At 31.7% G+C, this 20,434-nt stretch overlaps 1 protein-coding gene across 4 annotated transcripts in view; it reads right to left on the bottom strand.

Annotated features, from left to right (window-relative positions):
* The window catches only part of NECTIN3 (nectin cell adhesion molecule 3), a 101,323-nt gene that overhangs the window by 44,975 nt on the left and 35,914 nt on the right, over positions 1-20,434 (bottom strand). Inside the window, exons 2-6 of one of the 4 annotated variants that reach the window (XM_069472581.1) lie at positions 19,407-19,748; positions 15,639-15,935; positions 12,633-12,750; positions 8,799-8,950; positions 805-2,594 (exon numbers count right to left, since the gene is read on the bottom strand). In XM_069472581.1, coding sequence (XP_069328682.1) covers positions 2,014-2,594; positions 8,799-8,950; positions 12,633-12,750; positions 15,639-15,935; positions 19,407-19,748 — 1,490 coding nt within the window. In that variant the 3' untranslated portion in view covers positions 805-2,013. Of the gene's footprint in view, positions 1-804; positions 2,595-8,798; positions 8,951-12,632; positions 12,751-15,638; positions 15,936-19,406; positions 19,749-20,434 lie in introns of those variants that run through there. The other 3 variants (XM_069472584.1, XM_069472582.1, XM_069472583.1) reach the window with 3 other exon arrangements.

Here is a 20,434-nt window from a genome sequence, read left to right as displayed (position 1 = left end):
GCTTAGATTTATACAGCATTTCAAACTATTAATTTTAAATGATGAAATTTTGATCAAAAAAGGCACAAATTTACATCTGTCATGGTGAGAAATTTTAGAACCAGTTTTCTTATGGGCATATCATTGCTGATATTTAAAGAAAAAATAAAAGTCACTTCAAACACAGTGTATTATCAGAAGTTTTACTCCAATGACTTGGAATAAAGAGTCTTACTATTTGTATATAAGTGGTTATAAAATCCAGACATTTTTAACAAGGTATCAGTGAACTATACTTAACTATATCCTTAACCTGATATTACAGTCTTATACTAACTGTATGGAAAGAGAAATAAAATAGGTTTCTAATTTCCACAAAATACTGCTAGTTAAAATAAAGGAAACTAGTTTATATCCCTTAGAATAAAGCTTTCACTACTTGCAATATACTAAGACAATGTTAGAATTTTAACCTCTAAATCATTTTTTTAGATGTGATGTGGATTCGAAGGGGGGGTAATTGGGAGGGTTAAAAAAAGTACCTACTTTGCCTTTTAATTTAAAAAATAATTTATTTATGTTTCTCCTACTTATTTCCACTTCATTGTCCTGGCGTAACAGTCCTTTTATCAAATGAATCATCAATAAAAAACATTCCTTAGGCTTCAAAATAGTTGTCATTATTACAATTTTATAGGACTCCACTGTAGGAGCAATTTATTACCTTACAAAGAAGATCCACATTTGAAGATTTAGGTAACATTTCTTTCTGAAAGATACATGATTCTGGAAAGGATATACTTAATTAGGTAAAAAAACAAAAACAAAAAACCTCATGGTATGTTTCCAGTTTTAATTGGAAAAACAAAAGTTTTGAAATACATACATACATTTAGGAGGAAAAAAGAGATGAACTGCCAATATCCATCAGCAAGTATTACTGGTTGGTTCTATAATTCAGATTTTTCTAGTTAAATCCCAAGTTTCCAAGTTTATTCTAAATATTTTTTCTGTACATTTACCCGTTTGAACATCAACATTAAATGACTAAAACAAGATGGTGTAGAAATTTTTTTTTATAGATTCTTGGTTGAAATGCCTCATTTCTAAAACTAGTACTCCAATATACTGAAATGCCTTCTTTGCACTGTACTTAACTGTGTACCATCTTTTCATGTATAGTTAGGACATAAAGCATTAAAGTAAGACTACCACTAATGAATCAAAATCCATGTTCACATGACAATATAAGAATTTTTTTCCAGAGATGAAAAAATTATAGTAATTATCATGTTTAAAAGGCATGTATTTTATTACTTTTGTAGGTATTTTAGACAAAAATATTGACCAGCTAATAATGCTCTTCCACACATAATGTTCACTGAGTTTACTACCACAATTTTAGTGCAACAAAATATCTTTGAAAAGCCACTCTACAGTAATTATGGCAAGGCTCATTAAAATGCAGAGGTAAAGATTCCATTTGTATAGAAACTTAGAAAATAATGTTTCAAAAGGAAAGATGTTCCATCAGGCTAAATATTTTTTGTATACTAAAAATATATATAAACATTTCTTGAATTAGTTTTATAGTCAATTTTGATGCACTATCATTTAGTGGTGATAAATTTTGAGAGGTATATGTTTAACAAACATTATACTTAAGATTATAGTCTTAGGTAAACATTTAATACACAATGCCAAGGTAGTTTCCTTTTTTTTTTTAATTTTTGTACCAAAAAAGTCATACACTTTATGTTGACATTTCTTCTTACCTGTGTGCCTCAGACCAATAAAGTACTCTGCATTAAATTTAAATCTTGAGACAGTAGTACAGCATTGAAAAAAATTGTAAAGCAGCTTAGATACACTGAACCCAGATTTTACATTTTCATTTGTCAGATTAGAATATAAAAAGCTTCAAAATCAATTTGAAAAAGCTTATTCTTCCTCAAGAAAAAGTATGAACAATCTGAAAATGATCAACTAGTATGAATGAAACATTGTACATAGTTAAGTCACATTTAATGGTTGCTAAACATACCACTCCCTCCTGGAAATTACGGAACCATCTACATGTGAAACTAAGTCATCTTCATTTTCGTCATAATGTTCATCACTGACGAATTTCATTCCCATTTTTAGATCTTCATAATAATCCATTGGTCTTTCAAACCTATTGAGATTTTCTACATTGTTCCACTGAGTTTTTTCAGGCTCTTCTAAATAGTCTTTACGTATTAGATTGTTTACTGGATTTTTAATTTCTTTTTTTACACTGTCTGGGTAAGAATCAAGCTCCTCTTGTTGAAGAACATCTATTTGTGATTCTTTTTGCATATCTGATGGTGGAATGTAGTTCTTGGCAAAGTAGTCTCCACGAAACGTCCGTCTTCTCCTATAGCAGAATATTCCAGCCAAAACACTTACAAGTACTATGAAGAGAGCCCCACCCACTACACTAGCAATGATCGTGCCAATTGTGTCATCCTTAATTGTTGCCAAAGTTGACAATGGGAAGGGCAATTTTTTAGGTTCTGTTGCTAGATCCTCGATGTCAGCAGTTGAGGGATGCCACTGAATTGTAGGCTGAAGGGTGGTAGTAGTAGGAGGATCTAATGGAAACAGTAAAGATAGACAAGACACAGAAAGGCAAAGAATGTCAATGCAGGCTGATTCAGCAGCAAGTTGAAAAGACAGCACAGTTAATGAATATATATTCATAGTAACAATAGTTTTTCATTCTTAATTTTATTACAATTAGATGGTAGTGGCACTTATATATGTTAAAGAAAAAACTGACACTAAGTCAGTTACCAATGAAGACAAAGGAACAAAACTTACAGTATAAATCCTAAATTCTTCTATTCCAAGTTTAATAGTGATATTGTACTCCAGAAAATAGGTACTTATATTTTTAATGAAAAATATTATTTAAGTGTCCTATACACAGCTGGCTTAAGAAGTATCATAAAAAATTAAATCAAAATCAAATGTACATTTTCTTAGCCAGTAGCAAGAGAAAATAAAATGAAAGAATAAAAAAATTAAAGTTTTCTTAATACCCATTTTTACCTAATATGGTTTATTTTTGTAAGATCTGAACTTATCTTTAAAAGAATGAAAAACTATAGATTCTTGTTAAGTGGACATAGTATAAGCTGTTGGTTTAATAATTCTCTCAAAAATATTTTCCTTAAATAAACTCTAAAAACATTTAGAAAGGAGATATATAGTAAATATCATTATTTAGTAATTAAAAAATAAAAAGCATATGTTTAAACTGTTAGCCAGATGGGCTATTATCAAATGAAACTAATAAAGTAAAAATATATTATAAACTATAAAATAATAAAAATGTCGTCATCTTCTCTAATACCCCACAGATAAGATAACTGAACATTTAGGAAATTAAGGATTTCAACTATATCTGCAAAATTTAATGTCTGCTTTATGATGGAGTCTCAAAGAGTAGCTAATATTTTAGAGAGAACATTCTAATATTTAAATATTAGATGCAAATGAACCTGCGTATTGACATTAGATTATAGAGTAGCCATTAATATTAAAAAGCAACTAAATATAAATAGTAAAAATTAAAGATTGGTTAATTATCAAGTAGTATTTGTAGGTCATGTTACACAAAATTCTAGAATTTGAAGAAATGATAAGTTTAAAAATCTTGAATTTCTTCAGACATGAAAAAAAAAAATGACCCAAATGGTAACCTCCTATAATTAATTTTTAAATGAGTGGTACTGATAGAGCTTTTAAAAAATGATTGTTAGAAAAATACTAAATCTACATGGGATAAGTTATTCTAATATTACAAGCTAAAGAAAAATACTTACTGAAACAGGTTTCATCACGGAATGCCATATGTATAGAATGTGGTAAAAATTTAGCAAGTACAGTATAAAGTTTAACAAGTATAGTATAACTAATTTTCTGTGAGTTCAAACTAATATAACAGGTAATCCTGTCAACTACTTTGAAGTGAATATTAGCTATCATAGTAAATGGAAGTAAATCAAGGAAGTTTTAATTTATGAGAACATATTCACTAACTGAACAAATTCAATCTCAAAAAAACAATTGTGGAATAGAAGGATCATGTGTAGAGTGTAAAAGTAGTAAATCTTCACGTAATTCAACTGCACAGAATTTGCTACTAAAGAAACAGACTAAAAATTAAATCATTTGTAAGACAACTCATGTATTTTCTGAAGGAGCAGGAGTAAGAGGAAAGTCAAGTTTTAAGTATTGAATGTCATCTTTGTAATGATTCCCAAAGAAAAAGTATTACAATAAAATGGCATCAACACATTTAAATAAAAGTACAAATCATCTAAGTAAATTTATAATTTACACACTTTTGTGTCTGTAAGATTTTGAAAGTTTTTGGTAGCTCTTGCTTGACATGCTAGTTCTCAGAACAGTGAATACAGCTGAACTCTCACCAAATGTAAGATACAAGTGAACATTTTTACCAAGTAACCTCAAAAAAAAAAAAAAAAAACCCACAAAAAGAAAAAAACCCTGACATTTCTTATATCTACTTGCAAAGTTCTTTATATGTACACATATAGATGTTTATTACTCATTTCACTCAAATTAACAAAATATAGCTTTCAGAAAAATCTAACCAAAAAAATTTAAAAATCTTATGCATTTGGTTAGCTGGTCTAGAAATGTTTCAACCCACCATCCCCTCCTTAACCAGTGTTAAAAATAGCATAATTTTATTATTACTGTCATTCCATGAAAGAGAGACTATTGTTAATACTTTATTATTTTATATTTTAAGCAATAGGCATCATATGAAACATTTATTTCTGTTTTCTAATTTAGAAAGAGAGTCACAATTCCTGTACGTAAACAAGTCTATTTTTTAATCACCAATAGCTACTTATCTACCATGATTTAAAATCCTTCCCAAAAGCATTCCTTATTTTTTCAAACATTATTTTTCATATACTTTGCTGAATGAATGTGTGATAAATGAGTATATAATGGATATAATGACCCTAAATTCTCCTCACCCAAATAAAGAACTTTGTAAGTTTGTTTTTCTAACTAACAAGTTCTGTCAAAAAGGAAAACAAATAGTCAGGTAAGGCCTCTGTAGCTACAAGGTATCTTTTGGCTTAATAATTACTGTGTTAAAAAAATTTCAACGGATTGACTTATTTTTATTTTAGACTTTATAGGGTTATTTAAATAAACAAAATCACGCATTTTAAAGTTTAAGGATTGCTAAGTGTGAATTCTTAAAGTTTAATGCTATGCTTGGATCCTAAAATCAGTATGACCCAAAATTCAAGTTTTGGTAGGAATAAGAGTTTTAGGAATGGGAAGACTTATTTGATATATAAAAATCTGCTTTTCTATTTTCAAAAAGAAGTGACAGATACCAGTTAGGGGAAAAATACACACCAAAAACAAACCACAAAACACAATTTCCAGCAGTCGGGCAGTACTAGACAAAGGGCTACCACATCCCTTGAGAGTGTTACTATACTAAGAGTACAATTCAGTTAAATATTGAAATCTTGAATCAATGACTTCTTAACCAAAAATCTTGTATTTATCAATGTCAGAAAATATATAATAAAATCAAGAACAATTTCCCTCAGAGTTGCTAACTCCATTCTGTCTTGTTTTGGGGGGGGTAAGGGTATTCCCCCGACCTCCTCTTTGGGTTCAGTTAATGTGCTGGAGCAGATGTGCTTACATTTACAGGTTTATTATAAAGGATATTACAAAGGACACCAATAAAGAGATGCCTAGGGCAAGGTATGAGGGAAGGGGCGTGCCTCCTTCCAGGAACCTCCCTGTGTTCAGCTATCTAGAAGCTCTCCACTCTGTTCTGAGTAGAACTTTTAGTCTCTAATCGTAAGATACATTTCTTTTACATATATTATTAAAATCATTTCTAAAATTTTAAAATATCAATTTTAATACTGAGGTAACAATGAAAAAGAGTCTGGACATAAAAGTAAAGTCCAATTCTTGATTACTTTAAGAAAACCACCTCATATAACACTATCTTCTCCTGAAGTACTTAGAGGTAATTAATTGTGACTTTTCATATTTATTCAAAATTTGATTTCCCTTCTTATAAGATTTAGTAGATGTTGATTAAAAAATGTGTAAAGTTTATCACTTCTATTATATCAGTTCCTTCATCCAAGAAAATAAAGTTACCTAAAAGCAGATTCTGTACTTTTTAATTATTTTTTGATTGCTTTCTTCTCAGATTTATCCATTCATGAAACAAAAGTGTATTAACACCTATTATAGGCTAAACATCATTGCAGATGGTGAGAATATAGAAGCGATTAAAGCAGACAAAAAAATCCTGCCTGCTTAGGAGTTATGTTCTAGTAAGAGGAAAAACAGACAAACAAATAAAATACATAGTAGGTCACGTGGCAGTAATGAAGAGAAAAACAAGGCAGAGAAGGAGGACTGAAGAGTAGTAAAGGAGTGAAGAGAGGGGGTTGTCAATTTTAAATACAGTCATAAAGGAAGAAAGACCTCACTGAAAAAGGTGACATTTTTGTAATGACTTAAAGGAAATGAGGGAAACAGCTATGAAGATACCTGGTAGAAGAGCATTCCAGCCAGTCGGAAAAGGTAAATACAAAGACTCTGAAGTAGGAATGTGCGTGTGTGTTCAAAAAACAGTCCAGTGTGGCTAAGCCAGTGAGCAAGGCATATAATAAGAAACTAGTACAGAGAGATAATCTGGGACAAGTGCATGTATACAGCCTTCTAAGTCATTTTATAAGATTTGGTTTTTCACTGTGGGTAAAATAGCAAGTCTATGGAAGGCTCTGAGGAGAGGAGTGACATGATCTGACAGGCCCTTTAAAAGAATCACTCTGGCTGCTCATCTGATGACAGACTGAGAGGGACAGATTTAAAGTAGGGAGATTAAGTGGCTATTGTAATAGTGAAGTAAGAGTTGCTGATGGCTTCGCCCAGTGTAATAGTGGTAGAAGAGGTGAAAAATTGGTAAGATTCTGTATATAACATAATGAGAGTGCTGACATTGATTTGTTGATGGATTGGGTGGGGTATGAAAGTAAAAGCAAAATCAAGGATAATTATCAAGAGTTGTACTCTGAGCAAATGTAAGGATGGAACTACCAGTAACTGAAAGGAGGAAGACTGGCAGAAGAACAGGTTCGGTATAAAGGGGCAGTAGAAAGATTGGGACTTCAGTTTTGAACATGTTAAATTGTAAATGCCTATTAGACTTCTACACAGAGTTAATGATCATTAATAGGCAGCTGGACACACAAGTGAGGAGTACTGGAAAGTGGATCCACAATGTCAGAAGATATAAATTTAGAATATCATCAGTGGAATTAGTATACATAATATGCTGAAAATGAGCCTTGATATTTAAATGATTACTTAACTGTAACATACTGAGCCTAAGATTTACAAATAATATCCCACACCAAATTGTGCAACAGAAAAAAAAAAATAAAAAATTCTTACGTAAATACATTTTAAAAATGCAGTTCCTGTGGCAAAGGAGAGAGACTAATATACTAATATGTCACCTCACTCAGATTTCCACCAAAGCACTGCCACTGGCAGAAATAGCTAGGGCTATACACAGCTGTAAGCTTCTTGCTAGATTTACCCCCCAAAAATTTGACTATCATATGCCAGGCGCTAAAACTGCTGCATTTACAGTGGTGAATAAAGCAAACACAAATAAAGCAAACTGCTTAACAGAGAGGATAGATAATAAGCAAAGAAATAAGCATACAACTACACACTATGGTGAGTGTTACAAGAAAATAATACAAGCAACTATTCTTATACTGAATGATCACATAAGGACTGAGAATATAATATTTAAATAAGCATAACATTTCTCTAAAATCTCTTATTTAGTTTTAGATTTAAACAGAAATAAAAACCTTAAGTACTCATTACATATTTACCATACAAACCTGAATTTCTTAAGGTTCTCTTCGTTTTCCACCTTAATTTTCCATTTGTTAGACATGAAGACTGTAGTCAGTAGGGAGATGCTCAAAATATTTTATATAATTTTTATAAATAAGCATTCCATGGATAATTTATTACTTATAGTCACACTCAGTAAAAAATAAACTTTAGTTCTTTACATATTTTATGAATGCTCAAATTTATACTTAGCCAAGTTAAAAAAAAAATTCATAGTGAAACGTGAAACAAATAGAATGTGAAAATCTAAGCTTTTAGTGGCTTAAGGACCGACAAGAAGAAACATTTAAATTTTATTTCATTAAAAAATTTTCAGTAGCATTCCTACTTCACCTCTCAGTCACACAATAAGGTATAGTTCCATATTAAGTGGCAAAAAATGTTATTTAACAAGCCAGGTAATTTAAAGTTAATATCCTATTTTACTTATCAGACAATTGTGTACAAATTACCCCTCAAAGCAAAAGAAAAGAAAAAAAAAAATCACTGCTTGTTCTCGGTATAAAAACGAAAGAATCTCGAAAGGCTTACTACCTACTAAAGAAATTATTCAATACTGTTTAACTGAAAAATAAACTGCGTGTACAGGTATCAAACTGTATATAAACTTGTACAGACATTTTGACATTTATTTAAGTAAAGGAATACCACAACACAAATGTATTTCAGATAGGATTACTTTACCATATTACTTATAGATTATTTGGAAAAACCTCACACCGTCATCTGTGTGTTTGCAAGAGTAAATTACTGCCCTAAGATCATGTTATGGTTGTTATTATAGGAATATTTTAAATAACTCATTTTGCAAGTTAACAGTAACTTACCTGAAATGTAGATGACCTTTTGATCACTTCTTTGACCAAGGGAATTGGTCACTTTACAGATATAAACACCAGAATAATTGAAAGTCAGTGGTTGGACAAAATGAAGAGTATTGTCTGAAGCCAATAAACCATCAGGCCACTGTCCATCCAACCTAAATTTTAAAAAGCATGAAATTATTTTAAATACCTTCAGATTATATTTATTGACACCTAGTTAAAAGACATTACACTTTTGAGATATTAGTTTTTAAAAAGTATCTTTTAGATAAAATTTACTATAAAAGTATGTAAAAAGTAATAAATTTTAATAAAAATGAATTCATAAAGTCCATTAAGACCACCTGTTCTTTCAAAACATCAAGCCATATAAGTGAAGCTAGGCCAACATAATAGAATGGGAAGGAAGGGGAGAAAAATATGATTTTAAAAAATTATATTCACAAAACTCAAAAACTATATTATTTGAAGACATATCCACCATATCAAAGAAATTACAATTGTCAGTGAATTATGGGTCTACTCATGATATATCTACAATTTTCTTATTGAAAGTATCTCATTTAAACATATAATAATGTTCTAGAATCTTGTATAACATGTTTACAGAGCATAATTTAATACTAATACAAATCTATACTACACCCCTCCAAAGAGTTTCTAAAGCAGCAAGAACAGTCTTCTTAGAAAATAATTGCAATTACAAAGTGGGCATCTGTTACAATAAAAACCAAGACACCATTTGGTATCAATAACAACTTTTTTAAAACAATGTCTATACTAACTTGGCTAAGAGGTCCAATAGCTAGTGTACACATTACTTTAAACCTTATTTAGGTCCCACTGTAAGAACTCTAAAACCATTCATTGCAATGGAACTAAGTATACTGTTAAAAATCACTTTTCCAACCTGAGGGTACTAAAGAAAACACCAATAAGTATTTATCCTGAAACTGTTCTTGAAGCTCACAGAAGTTTTTTGTTTTTTTTTTAAGATAAGAGGATAAAAAATCAAGTAAACCCAGGTGTTCAAATACTACAGTTTAGGCTAAAAGGATTCAAGAAGTTCATTAACTCATTCATTCATTCATTCATTCTATTAACAGAAGCTTACTATTTGCCATATTCTGCTCTGCTGATGTTGCTGAGATGTGGAAGTAAGATTTGATCTCTGCTTTCAATGATGTAAGTACAGTAGAAAATCAACAACTCATTACAAAGGGAGTAAGAACAATAATAAAAAGGTGGAAAGAAGCAAATCAATATTGGAGAATAGGTACAATGATTTCATTTTGCACTCTCATGGGTAGTAAGTGGAAAAATAATCAGTAAAATCTTTTGGAGTTGTTAATATTTAAAGTTAGCAATGAAGGACAAAGATAGTATTTTTACATGGTTTAGAAAACAAAAACACTTAATCTTCTTCTTAAGAGAATTTTGAAAAGAAAATTTTTGCAAGCATCAGCTTTCAAAAGGTGAGTTCTTTTTCTAGGAGGTTAACGATGAATATCAACTGTACCCGTCTTAACAATTACCTTTGTACTTTGACCCTCAAATTCTAATCTCTTTAATTGAGAAATCTGAAAATGACTCATAATCTTTTAAAGTTGTTTATTCAAATAAGCCACAGTTAGAAAAATCTAAATAGCATATTAAACACACAACAAAAGCATCTTCCATTTCCTTGTACCTGCATTCTATGACTTATATTCATTGTCTGTATTCTCAGAAAAACTCTGTGAATTACTGTTATTGATGAGGAAATTAAGGATTAGAGAGGTTAAATGACTTACTCAAAAAAGACATCTAGAAGTTTAAATACTGGGATGAGAATCCAGAATTGCATGGCTTTCAGAAATACCCTATCAAACAGACATCGTAACTAATGGCTGCTTCCGACTTTTAAGAAAATGTAAATGAAAAAAGGCTTTCTGTACTTTTAAAATTGTATCTTTACTTAAAGACAACAGATTGACCAAATATACTGTTTCCTTACTCTAATAAAATCCCATCAAAAACAGAGTATAGGAATTAAAGTTATTAAAAATCTATGAGGAGAAAGAACAGGAGGCTGAACAGACAAGATGTTTCAACAAACTTTTAGAAGACAGAAAACAGATGGAGAAAACAATATATGCTTTAAGCCAGTGTTTCTCAACCAGGAATGACTTTGCCCCTGGGGACATCTAGCATGTCTGGAGACATTTTACACTGTCACAACTGGGGGACTGGGTGCATACTACTGGCTCCAGAGGGTAGAGGCCAGGGATGCTTCTAAACATCCTACAACTCAAAGGACTGCTCACCACCAAGAATTATCTAGCCCAAAATGTTAACAATGACAAGGTTGAAAAGCTCTACTAGGGTGAAGAGTTGCTTCCAGGCAGCATATGGATGATAAAGCAGCTAATGTGGTCCAAAGAACCCAAGAAAAGTCTGAAGTTTGACTCACTGTACTGCAGAAAGTCAGGAGGCAGAGGATTAGAAATGAGATTAGTTAGAACATTATGATTCCTCCCAACTCTATACCAGGCATTTATCTCTCATGCAAAAGAATGAAGAAGGTTAATTCTAAAAATAAACTGAATGGCCACGAAGAAAATACTTCCACTCTTCTACTAGTGACATCTGAAGCTTCACCAGGAAAATTGCCATCTCTCTACCTGATCACTCTAAGTGGAACCTACTAATGAGTAATCCCCACTACAGAGAAACAGTGTCCACCAAGCACTTTATTTTAATGCCTCACTGTGAAATGACTAGACAACCAAGAAAATTAAGGAATTATCTGCAAAATGAAAGAAAGATCAAATCAAAAAGAAAACCAAAAGAACTCAGAGAAAAAAAGAGACAATATGTAAGAAGCAAAAAAAAAAAAAAAAAAAAACTCTCTGGGGAGGAAATAATTCTAGTATCCCTAGGAATAAACAAGAAAGGCATTATACTCAAAAAATAAGAAAAGGGTGCTATGAAAATGAAGAATGAGAAGATGCCCTTATAAATTGAAAATATATAATAAAAATTTTTTTAAATCATTAAGTCAGTAATAAAATCAAAAAAATCTTCCAGGAAGAACCACAAAACCATTTGAAAAATATGAAAGAAAGGATATTTATTATACAATAAATAAGAATTCCAGTCAGCGAACAGAAAAAAAAAGGAAAGGAAATGACCTAAAAATAAGAAAATTATTCAAAGTTGACAGATACATGTCTTAAGATTGAAATGGGCCCTAAATACAGACAAATATGAATGAAAACCCTAATAAAGCAGTTTGAAATTTCAGAGATAAAGAGAATTATGCAAACAGTAAACTACACATGCAAAAACAGGCAACTGGTCACAGGGAAAGCAAATAGATGGAGAAAAGAGAAAACAGAATTGTGGTATACTACTTAGCTTTCTGTAAATAATATTTACCTGTCATAGGGAGGCAGTGATTACAGATTTTAACTAAAGGTAGTCTAATTTCATTTGGACTATGAAGGGCAGGAATGTGTACATGGGTGGGTTTGTGGATGAAGGGGTAGATAAAAAATTAATTCTTCATCTAAGAAGAAATCAACAGTGTTAAAAATTGGTAAATCTAGAAGTAGCAGTTTAAGACATCTGATGGTAACTATCAGAATAAATTGCTAAAGTAGCCTCTGAAGAACAGAACTGAGGGAGGCAAGTGGGAAAGGGTGGGGCAGGATAACACTTAGAAGCCTTTCATTTAATTAAAATTTTCAGTTATTACTATAATCATGTATTATACAGATAAAAACAACTTTAAATATGCATATAAGAATACTTTTCACTTTTAAATAAGTTCTCTTTTGAAGTATATAACATTACCTGCTCCACACAGATTTGAAGGGTGGTGGATTTGCATCAGCATTACACTTGAGATTAACACCTTTTCTTCCTACAAACCAATTTCCATCATACCCTGTTACTGAAACTTCAGGAGCATCTATAAAATAAATAAATGCATGACATGTATTTTTGTTCATAATAAATGTGATATACAGTGATAAAGCATGAACACAACAGACTAAGCTTCAGAACAGGTATCATTTTTCCTTGCTCTCAATATATATAACCATTGTGGAAGACAGTATTCAATAAATATTAGTTGACTGAGAGAAAGAAAAAAAGAAAGAATGAATGAATGAATGGGGAAGTATCCCAACACCAGGCAATTATAGCATGTACAGTTGAAGTTATTAGGGATGCTGAATGGAAGAACATTCATAAACCTATAATCACCAAGAATAAATTATGAGTCCTACTGTGAGAGATGTTGAGATATAGGAACAAAGCAAATACATTATAATACTTAATTTAATGAGACATGGCATTTAAGTACCATGTAGGACCAAGTCATCATATTAAATGGTCTTTAAAGAGACATTTATCTAAAAGAAAATATTTCCTAAGAGATATCAAGTCAATTACAGAGATTAGATTCCCTATATTATAATAATTAATATTCTATGGGCATGTAGAGGTGTGACACAGACTTTCTAAGACTACAGACTAATACAGATAATTTATAACTAAAGTAAATTATCTAGGGCCTCAACTATAATAAAACATAAACTTTTATCCACTCAATGTACCCAAAGGTCTTTTGTGAAACATAACTAGTTGAATGAACAAATTATCCATATCTAGTAGTAATATACATGTATAAGCTATAAAATCCAAACCATCATTTGTTTAGCTCCTGATAAATGCCAGGTACTGTTTTAAGTGTTTGGTATCTACACAGACTCTGCATATATAAAATTTACATTCTAATGTTAACAGTAATAGGGAAGGCAACATTTAAAAATATTTAACTAAAATCTCTTCTGAGAGAAAAGAAGAAAAAGAATAGGATGGTGAGAGAGAATATAAGAAAAAAGATTTAATTTAGATTGGGGATATGGGAAGTCATGAAAGGCTTCCCTAAGGAAATGCTAGTTACGCATGGTGTAGAGACTCTCCATCTTTCTCTGTGTGCTACGCAGAAAACCAGGTAAGTAGCACATGGCCAGATGAAAGAGGTTAGAGAAACACCAGTTTAGTCTTTAACTTTGTGAAAAAAGCCTGACCTCCTAGATAGCAAAGTTTCCTGGAAAAAGTTGTAAAAAAATTAACTTTTACTAAGATATAATTACTTCAGTAATTTAAAAAAAGAAATGTGACCCTTTGATAAATACCAAGAATTAAAAAACGTTTTTGTAACTTAAAAGTGGTACTTAAAAATGTTGCTACAGTCCAGATATCTGTTAAGTTTAATCTTTTTTTCAAAAGGGAGAGAGGGTAGGCTTTAAAGTATCCCCAAAGATTACCTCCAAATTTTGATGTAAAAATTTGGGATATAAGACCTTATCTCTTTAAACTGCCGTTCACATGTTTTATACATCACCAATTTAAAAAAGGAAAAAGTCATAACTCTAAGAAGTCATGACTACTCTTTTAGGAGCAAGTCAATAGATCAAAACCATAATTATAAAGACTTAAACTAGAAGAAATACTTATACCTAGGATTGCACTCAAGCAAACAAAAAAATAATTACAAATATACAAATTGAAGGAAATTTCAATCTTATTAGGCACAGGGAAGGAAAAATACATAGATATGAGAAACATATTAATGGTACTTACAACTGGGAATTTTACAAGACAAAGGAAAAAGTTAAGTCTATGAAAGCAAGGTAGGAAAAGGAAAAAAAAAAACTTTTTAATTGGATTCTCCAGAGAAGTGAGAAGAAAAGATGGCATTAGCATTTAAGAACACAATGGTAATAACAATTATGTAACTATAGCTTCTCATATTTAATCCTATAAATGTTGAAAAAGATTTCTGGAATTAGCTTTAAAAACCAACCATACCAAATGTAATAAATATGTGTACTTCAAAATTCTATGCATGTCATATCAAGGACATGTCGTATCAAGAACAAAAAAGTAACAAAGAATAGAACTCCTTCAAAAACTTATCTAAATTTATAATCTGTGCATAGATGAAAATGAGAGCAGAATCTAAATACTTTTTCTAATTTTATCTCTAATCTGCCTAATTTTTATTATCCTTGCTATAAGATATCTGCAACCATCACCTTTTCTCTTCTTCAAAATTTTAAAATGGTATACAAATCACCAAGAATATACCAAAAACTGAGAAACTTTATCAAAAAAGGAAAAGTAAATAGACATGAATATATAAACACACACACAGGAAAGTACCCCTTCACAAGTACAACATGGCTCAGCTTTGAACCTTACCTGCAATGGTTATTATCCCATGATGTCTTTAAAATATGGTTTTATCTACATGAGAATCTTCCAACATGATCAATAAGATTATGAATAGAAATAGTATGGAAAAATACATAGATGAGATTTTCAAACTAATTTATATGACTCTAAGGAAGTAAAAGATTCTTGCTAAAAGCAGCATGGGTAGCATCAATGAAACTGAGTAATAGCTCAATTAATCACAATGAAGAAGTTGTTTATCACTAAGCATTGTACATTTTGAGGTACAAATCCACAACTCCCTTAAGTCCAGTCTATTTTTAAGACTTAAAAGGACAAAGTTACATAATTTCAAGTTGGAGAGCAACTTTAAAGTCATGTGTTCATCTTTAAAAAAAACTGATAAAAAAATTTTTCTGGTTAAATGAAATTTCCATGAGAATATAAACAAAAAATAAAGAGGAAAGAAAAAACAATGTCAACAAGGAAAAGCTTTAGTAATATCTGAATACTAAATATTAAAACGAAAAAGTCTGATGAAATGAATGCATTAACGGAAGAAAATAAAATGCATGACTAATGTTGAAAATGCAAATGTTACCATTTACTTACACTGTATGTCTAACACAAAAGAATATCGGATGTCCTTTTCCAAGGCTGGATGTTTCACAACACAAGTAATTCGCCTTCCTCTAGCAAATCTGGTTGGAAACAGCTTGTATTGGCTGACAATCGTTGCTGTTTCATTTGGAAAAGAAGTTGTAGTAGATTCCATTTCACCAAGATCACCTTCCCAGTCAATATGTGCAACTGGTTTTCCAGTGGCTGCTATACAAACGGCTGCTACTGTTTCATTTCCTCCATCAATTAAAGAATCTGGCCCTTTTATCAGGCTCACAGTGGGTTCAACTGTTTAAATTTTTTAAAAAAAATTAGTTACATTCAAACAACGATATATTTACATCCTTCCAAGCCACATCTACACATATTTCATAAGCTTAGAGACAACTGTATATAAAATCTACATATACTTTTTAGGTAATACCATCATCAATTGCATTCTTGGAACAAGAGAAGATCATAAGCTAGAGAAAACAAGATGCCAAGATTTTATATAACCATTATAAAAATGGCTCTCCTTGATAAATATATACATTATAGGAAAAATGAGATCCCTTCAAATTGATATATACAAAAATTTCTGTGAACTAGATTATAATTTCCCTATCAGATTAAAAATATTACTAATCTAAAAGGAAAAAAGCATTTTAATATATAATGCTTCATTTTACAACAAAAAATTTTAAAGCAAATACTTTAAAAAAAATAAGTTAGGATTATGAAAACTTCTGTTAAAAAGTTAAGGGAAAAAAGTTTCCCTGAGCATACCCATAGGAGATGACAAATGTTTTTCCTGACCCAATGAGTAACTCAATAATTTCATTTAAAACACTGCCTTTTAAATTTTTCATTCAATATCAATAAATCTAAGAGGGATCTGAAATTTCGTATCGCTAACAAGCTCCTAAGTGATGCCAATGCCGCAGTTCTAGGAACCACATTTTAAACAGCAAGGGGTCTGAGAGTAGAAAGGAGGTGAAAAGAAGTCCATCCATTGTCTACTAAGCTAGCACTGCTGATAATATAAAACTCAAATTCCCCATCCTAGCATTCAAGTTACTTTACTGTGGTCCTACTCTACCTTTCTGGACTTTAATTCTTGTACTATATATAAATCTTTTGAACAGTCAACAAATTACTTATTCAGTGCTCCACTAAAGCAGGGTTCTCAACAGGGGGTGATTTCCCCCTACCTCTCACCACTCCAAGAGTATACTTAGCAATGTTGAGAGAGATTCTGAGTTTCACAACTGAGGTTGCTGCTGGCAATTAGTGGGTAGAGGATATGGATACTGCTAAACACTCAACATTGGATCAGGCAGCTCACCACAACAAAGAATTCAAGCCCAAAATTTCAAAAACTTGAAGAAAAACTCTGTCTTAAGTACAGTCGTCCATCAGTATACGGAAAGGGCCCCTGAATACACCCCGATCTATGCATACTCAAGTCCCACAGACAGGCCTGCAGAACCCACATACAGGAAAAGTCAGCCCTCTGTATACGCGGGTTTCACATCCCAGGAATACTATATTTTCAATCTGTTTGTTTGAAGAAAAATCTGTGCATAAGTGGAACTGCACAGCTCAAACCCATGTCGTTCATGGTTAAACTGTATATTGTTTTCTGCCTCCCTGCCTTGGCTCACATACTTTTAATCCTAGAATAACATTTCCCCATTCTTTTATTTTTGCCAACCCAAAACTGACCCACCATTCAAGGACTGGCTCAATTATTTCTTGACTACCAAGTTCACCAATCCATTCCTATATCCTACTCAAATAACATTTATTCTATGACTTCTATACAGCAGAAACTCTTACTGGCTTTGAGAATATAAAATTAAATTTTAAAGTGCACAACTGCTGTTCGCCACATGTTTATAGTAGAGAAAACATATAATAAATAGTATGGTAACTACTACAATAAAGGTATGCTCAAAACACAATGATAAAAAGCAAAAAAACCCCATCAGATTGGGGAAAGAGGGTCAAGAATGGCTTCTATATGTGATTTGTTGAATAACAGTTACATAGGAAAAATGCAGGAAGAAAGAGACAGGAAGAAAAAGGCAGCAATCCAGGCAGAAGGAGAAACACACATAAACACAGGTTAACAGAACTGCAAATAGTTTATTATAACTTCAAGATTTGCGTTGTTGAAAGAGGAGCAGCAAGGGATTGAATAGACAGAAGTAGGCATGGGCAAAATCACAGGTCTTGTAACATAATGCAGTTTTAAGCCAATTGTATTGTATTAATTTAGAGGAAACTACTATAATTTAAAGCAAAATAAAAATTAGCTTTATCCTCATGAATTCTCTCTTTTACATGGAAAATATTTATTATTTTCTTGATACAGAACTTTGTGTGACTTTTTATTGATGTCTTGCACTTCATTTTTCAAATATTTTTGTCTTGTCTCCTAATCAGAAAATTTCTCAAAAGTATCAATCTCTTCAATGTAAATTATATTTTCCCACAGCTCTTAAGGCAGTGTTTTAAACATATTAAATCCTAAAATGTTTAATTTTATTTTTAAATAGCATCCCTCAACATGAAAAAATATACAAATTTGGATACAACTGCTTTTCTGTATCCCAGAGACTCTAATATTATATTATTAAATACTAAGGGCTGTGAACTTGTTTAGTTCTCTGCAAACCAGACACTGAGAACAAGTAAGGAGTATAAAAAGTTTATTAGGGAGTAATACCTGGGAGAAAAGGTAAGAAGAAGGACCGAGTGGGGGAAGCTATCAGTAGACCTTAAAAAGTCTTTGTGAGGCCAAGGGAAAGATACAGAGCAAAGATTCCCATTAAAAGAGTCCCACATTGGGTGAAAATGTCCAGGTCTTCATTCCACTATCTTGTTCAATTGCTGGTCCCAAGAGAAACTTGCCCTCAGCTACCAATGCCTTGCTCAATCACTGGCCTGAGAGCACCCACGAAAAGAACATAACTTGAACTCAAATATATACAATATCATCTATCAATAAAAAGTAAAGTAAAATCTAAAAAAAAAAAACATGATCTTAACAGATACCCCTAGCAACTAGGCAATGAGTCTTTCTGAAGGAGAAAGCGCCGTGTATCTCCATGTCTGCCACAGGTTACTAGTATTCCTTAATCCTTGTTATATTATTCCAGAAATACTTATCAGCATTTCCAAATTGGTTTACATTTCACTGCAAGTGGCTACCTTAATGCTTATAAGTTTATTCAACATTTTATCATAAGAGTTATCAAATAATGATAGAATATCATTATGTTTAACAATAGCACAAAATTCAAATAACTAAGCAAATCTAAAATAGATGGAACAAAATCTGATATGAAAATTAAAACAGGTGTCAATGGCTCCAAGAAGACAAACTCATTTCCTTAAAAAAATGGAAAATCTCAAGTAAAGATGACAATTTAATTAAAGGTTGAAAATTCGAGGGGAAGTAATGAAAATAAATATGTCATAGAAACTCAAGCACTTAGTATATAAATATAATGAAAACTCAGCACAATCTTTCATGAAGAAAAATAGCTAAAACTATGTAGCATTATACAGACAAGTAGGTATATACAGATAAGATTTCATTTAAGAGAGCCTAGAATCTAAATTTTAAAACAGAATTTGAAAAAATCGTATTTGAATTCTTTTATTTTAAATCTAAATTTAAATAAATTTTAAAACATTTTAAATTCTTGAAAATACTTTTATTATAATCCTTACCACCATCACCAAAATAGGAAAGTCAAGCATACTTACCTAACACAGTTACGGTTGTAGAGGACTGGGCATTTCCAAGTGGGAATGTAACAGCTTTGCATATGTATTTTCCAGAATCAGAGAATCCTATGTTATGTAGAGTAATTGTTGCATCATTAAGTGAATAGTTTTTAAACAAGACTCTTCCCTGATATTCTCCTTGAACAGAGAATCCATATTGAGGATGATGAACTGCAACAGTCTGTGAACTTTTACCATGAATCTTCTCCCATGAAATTTGTGTTATGGTTTCATTTACTTCAATTAAACACTTCAATGAAACATTCTTTCCCCATACCGCTGTGACATGTGGCTCCACAATAATTGGTCCAGCTAAGGCACCTATGTGGGGGAAAATACTGTAGTTTTTAAAACAGAAAAAAATTATGCTAACATACAATCTTTCTTCCTCCCTTCCCCCCCACCTCTGTAGGGGTATGTGTGTGCATGTACATTTATGACTGAATAATAAAAAGAAGTGAAAAGGGTAGATATTCACTCGGCTGGATGTGAGATTCAAAAAGTCAGGATCAAATACCCGCCAATATGTACTACATGTATATAATATTATTTTCATGAACACTTTTGGAAGAAAAAACAAAAAAGTAAATAAGAGGACATATTTGACCATCTAAGGGATGACTGAGGATATAACGGAAAGGGACTGAATATTCAGTGACTATACTTAATCAGATACCCACTGATACGTACTACAATGGAAAATGCACTGGATTTAGACCAAGAATTAGCTTAGAAACAAGATCCTTCCCCAGTCAAACTATCACCTGAGTTCCCAGCCCCGGCTGAAACTTTTGCAGCCTTGTGAGATGCTGACGCAGAAGACCCAGCTGAGCCATGCCTGGCCCACAGAAACTGAGAGATAATAAATGAATATTATTTTAAAACGACTAAACACAAAAGTTCGATAATCTATTTGAGGGAAAAATAGAGGAAAACTTCCCTGGCCTTGACAGAAATCTAGACACTCAGGTACAAGAAGCTCAAAGGACTCCTGAGAGATTCATCGC

This window comes from Eulemur rufifrons, chromosome 7, assembly GCF_041146395.1.
Source record: "Eulemur rufifrons isolate Redbay chromosome 7, OSU_ERuf_1, whole genome shotgun sequence".
Taxonomy (NCBI): Eukaryota; Metazoa; Chordata; class Mammalia; order Primates; family Lemuridae; genus Eulemur; species Eulemur rufifrons.
This window is presented reverse-complemented; position numbering and strand designations above follow the sequence as displayed.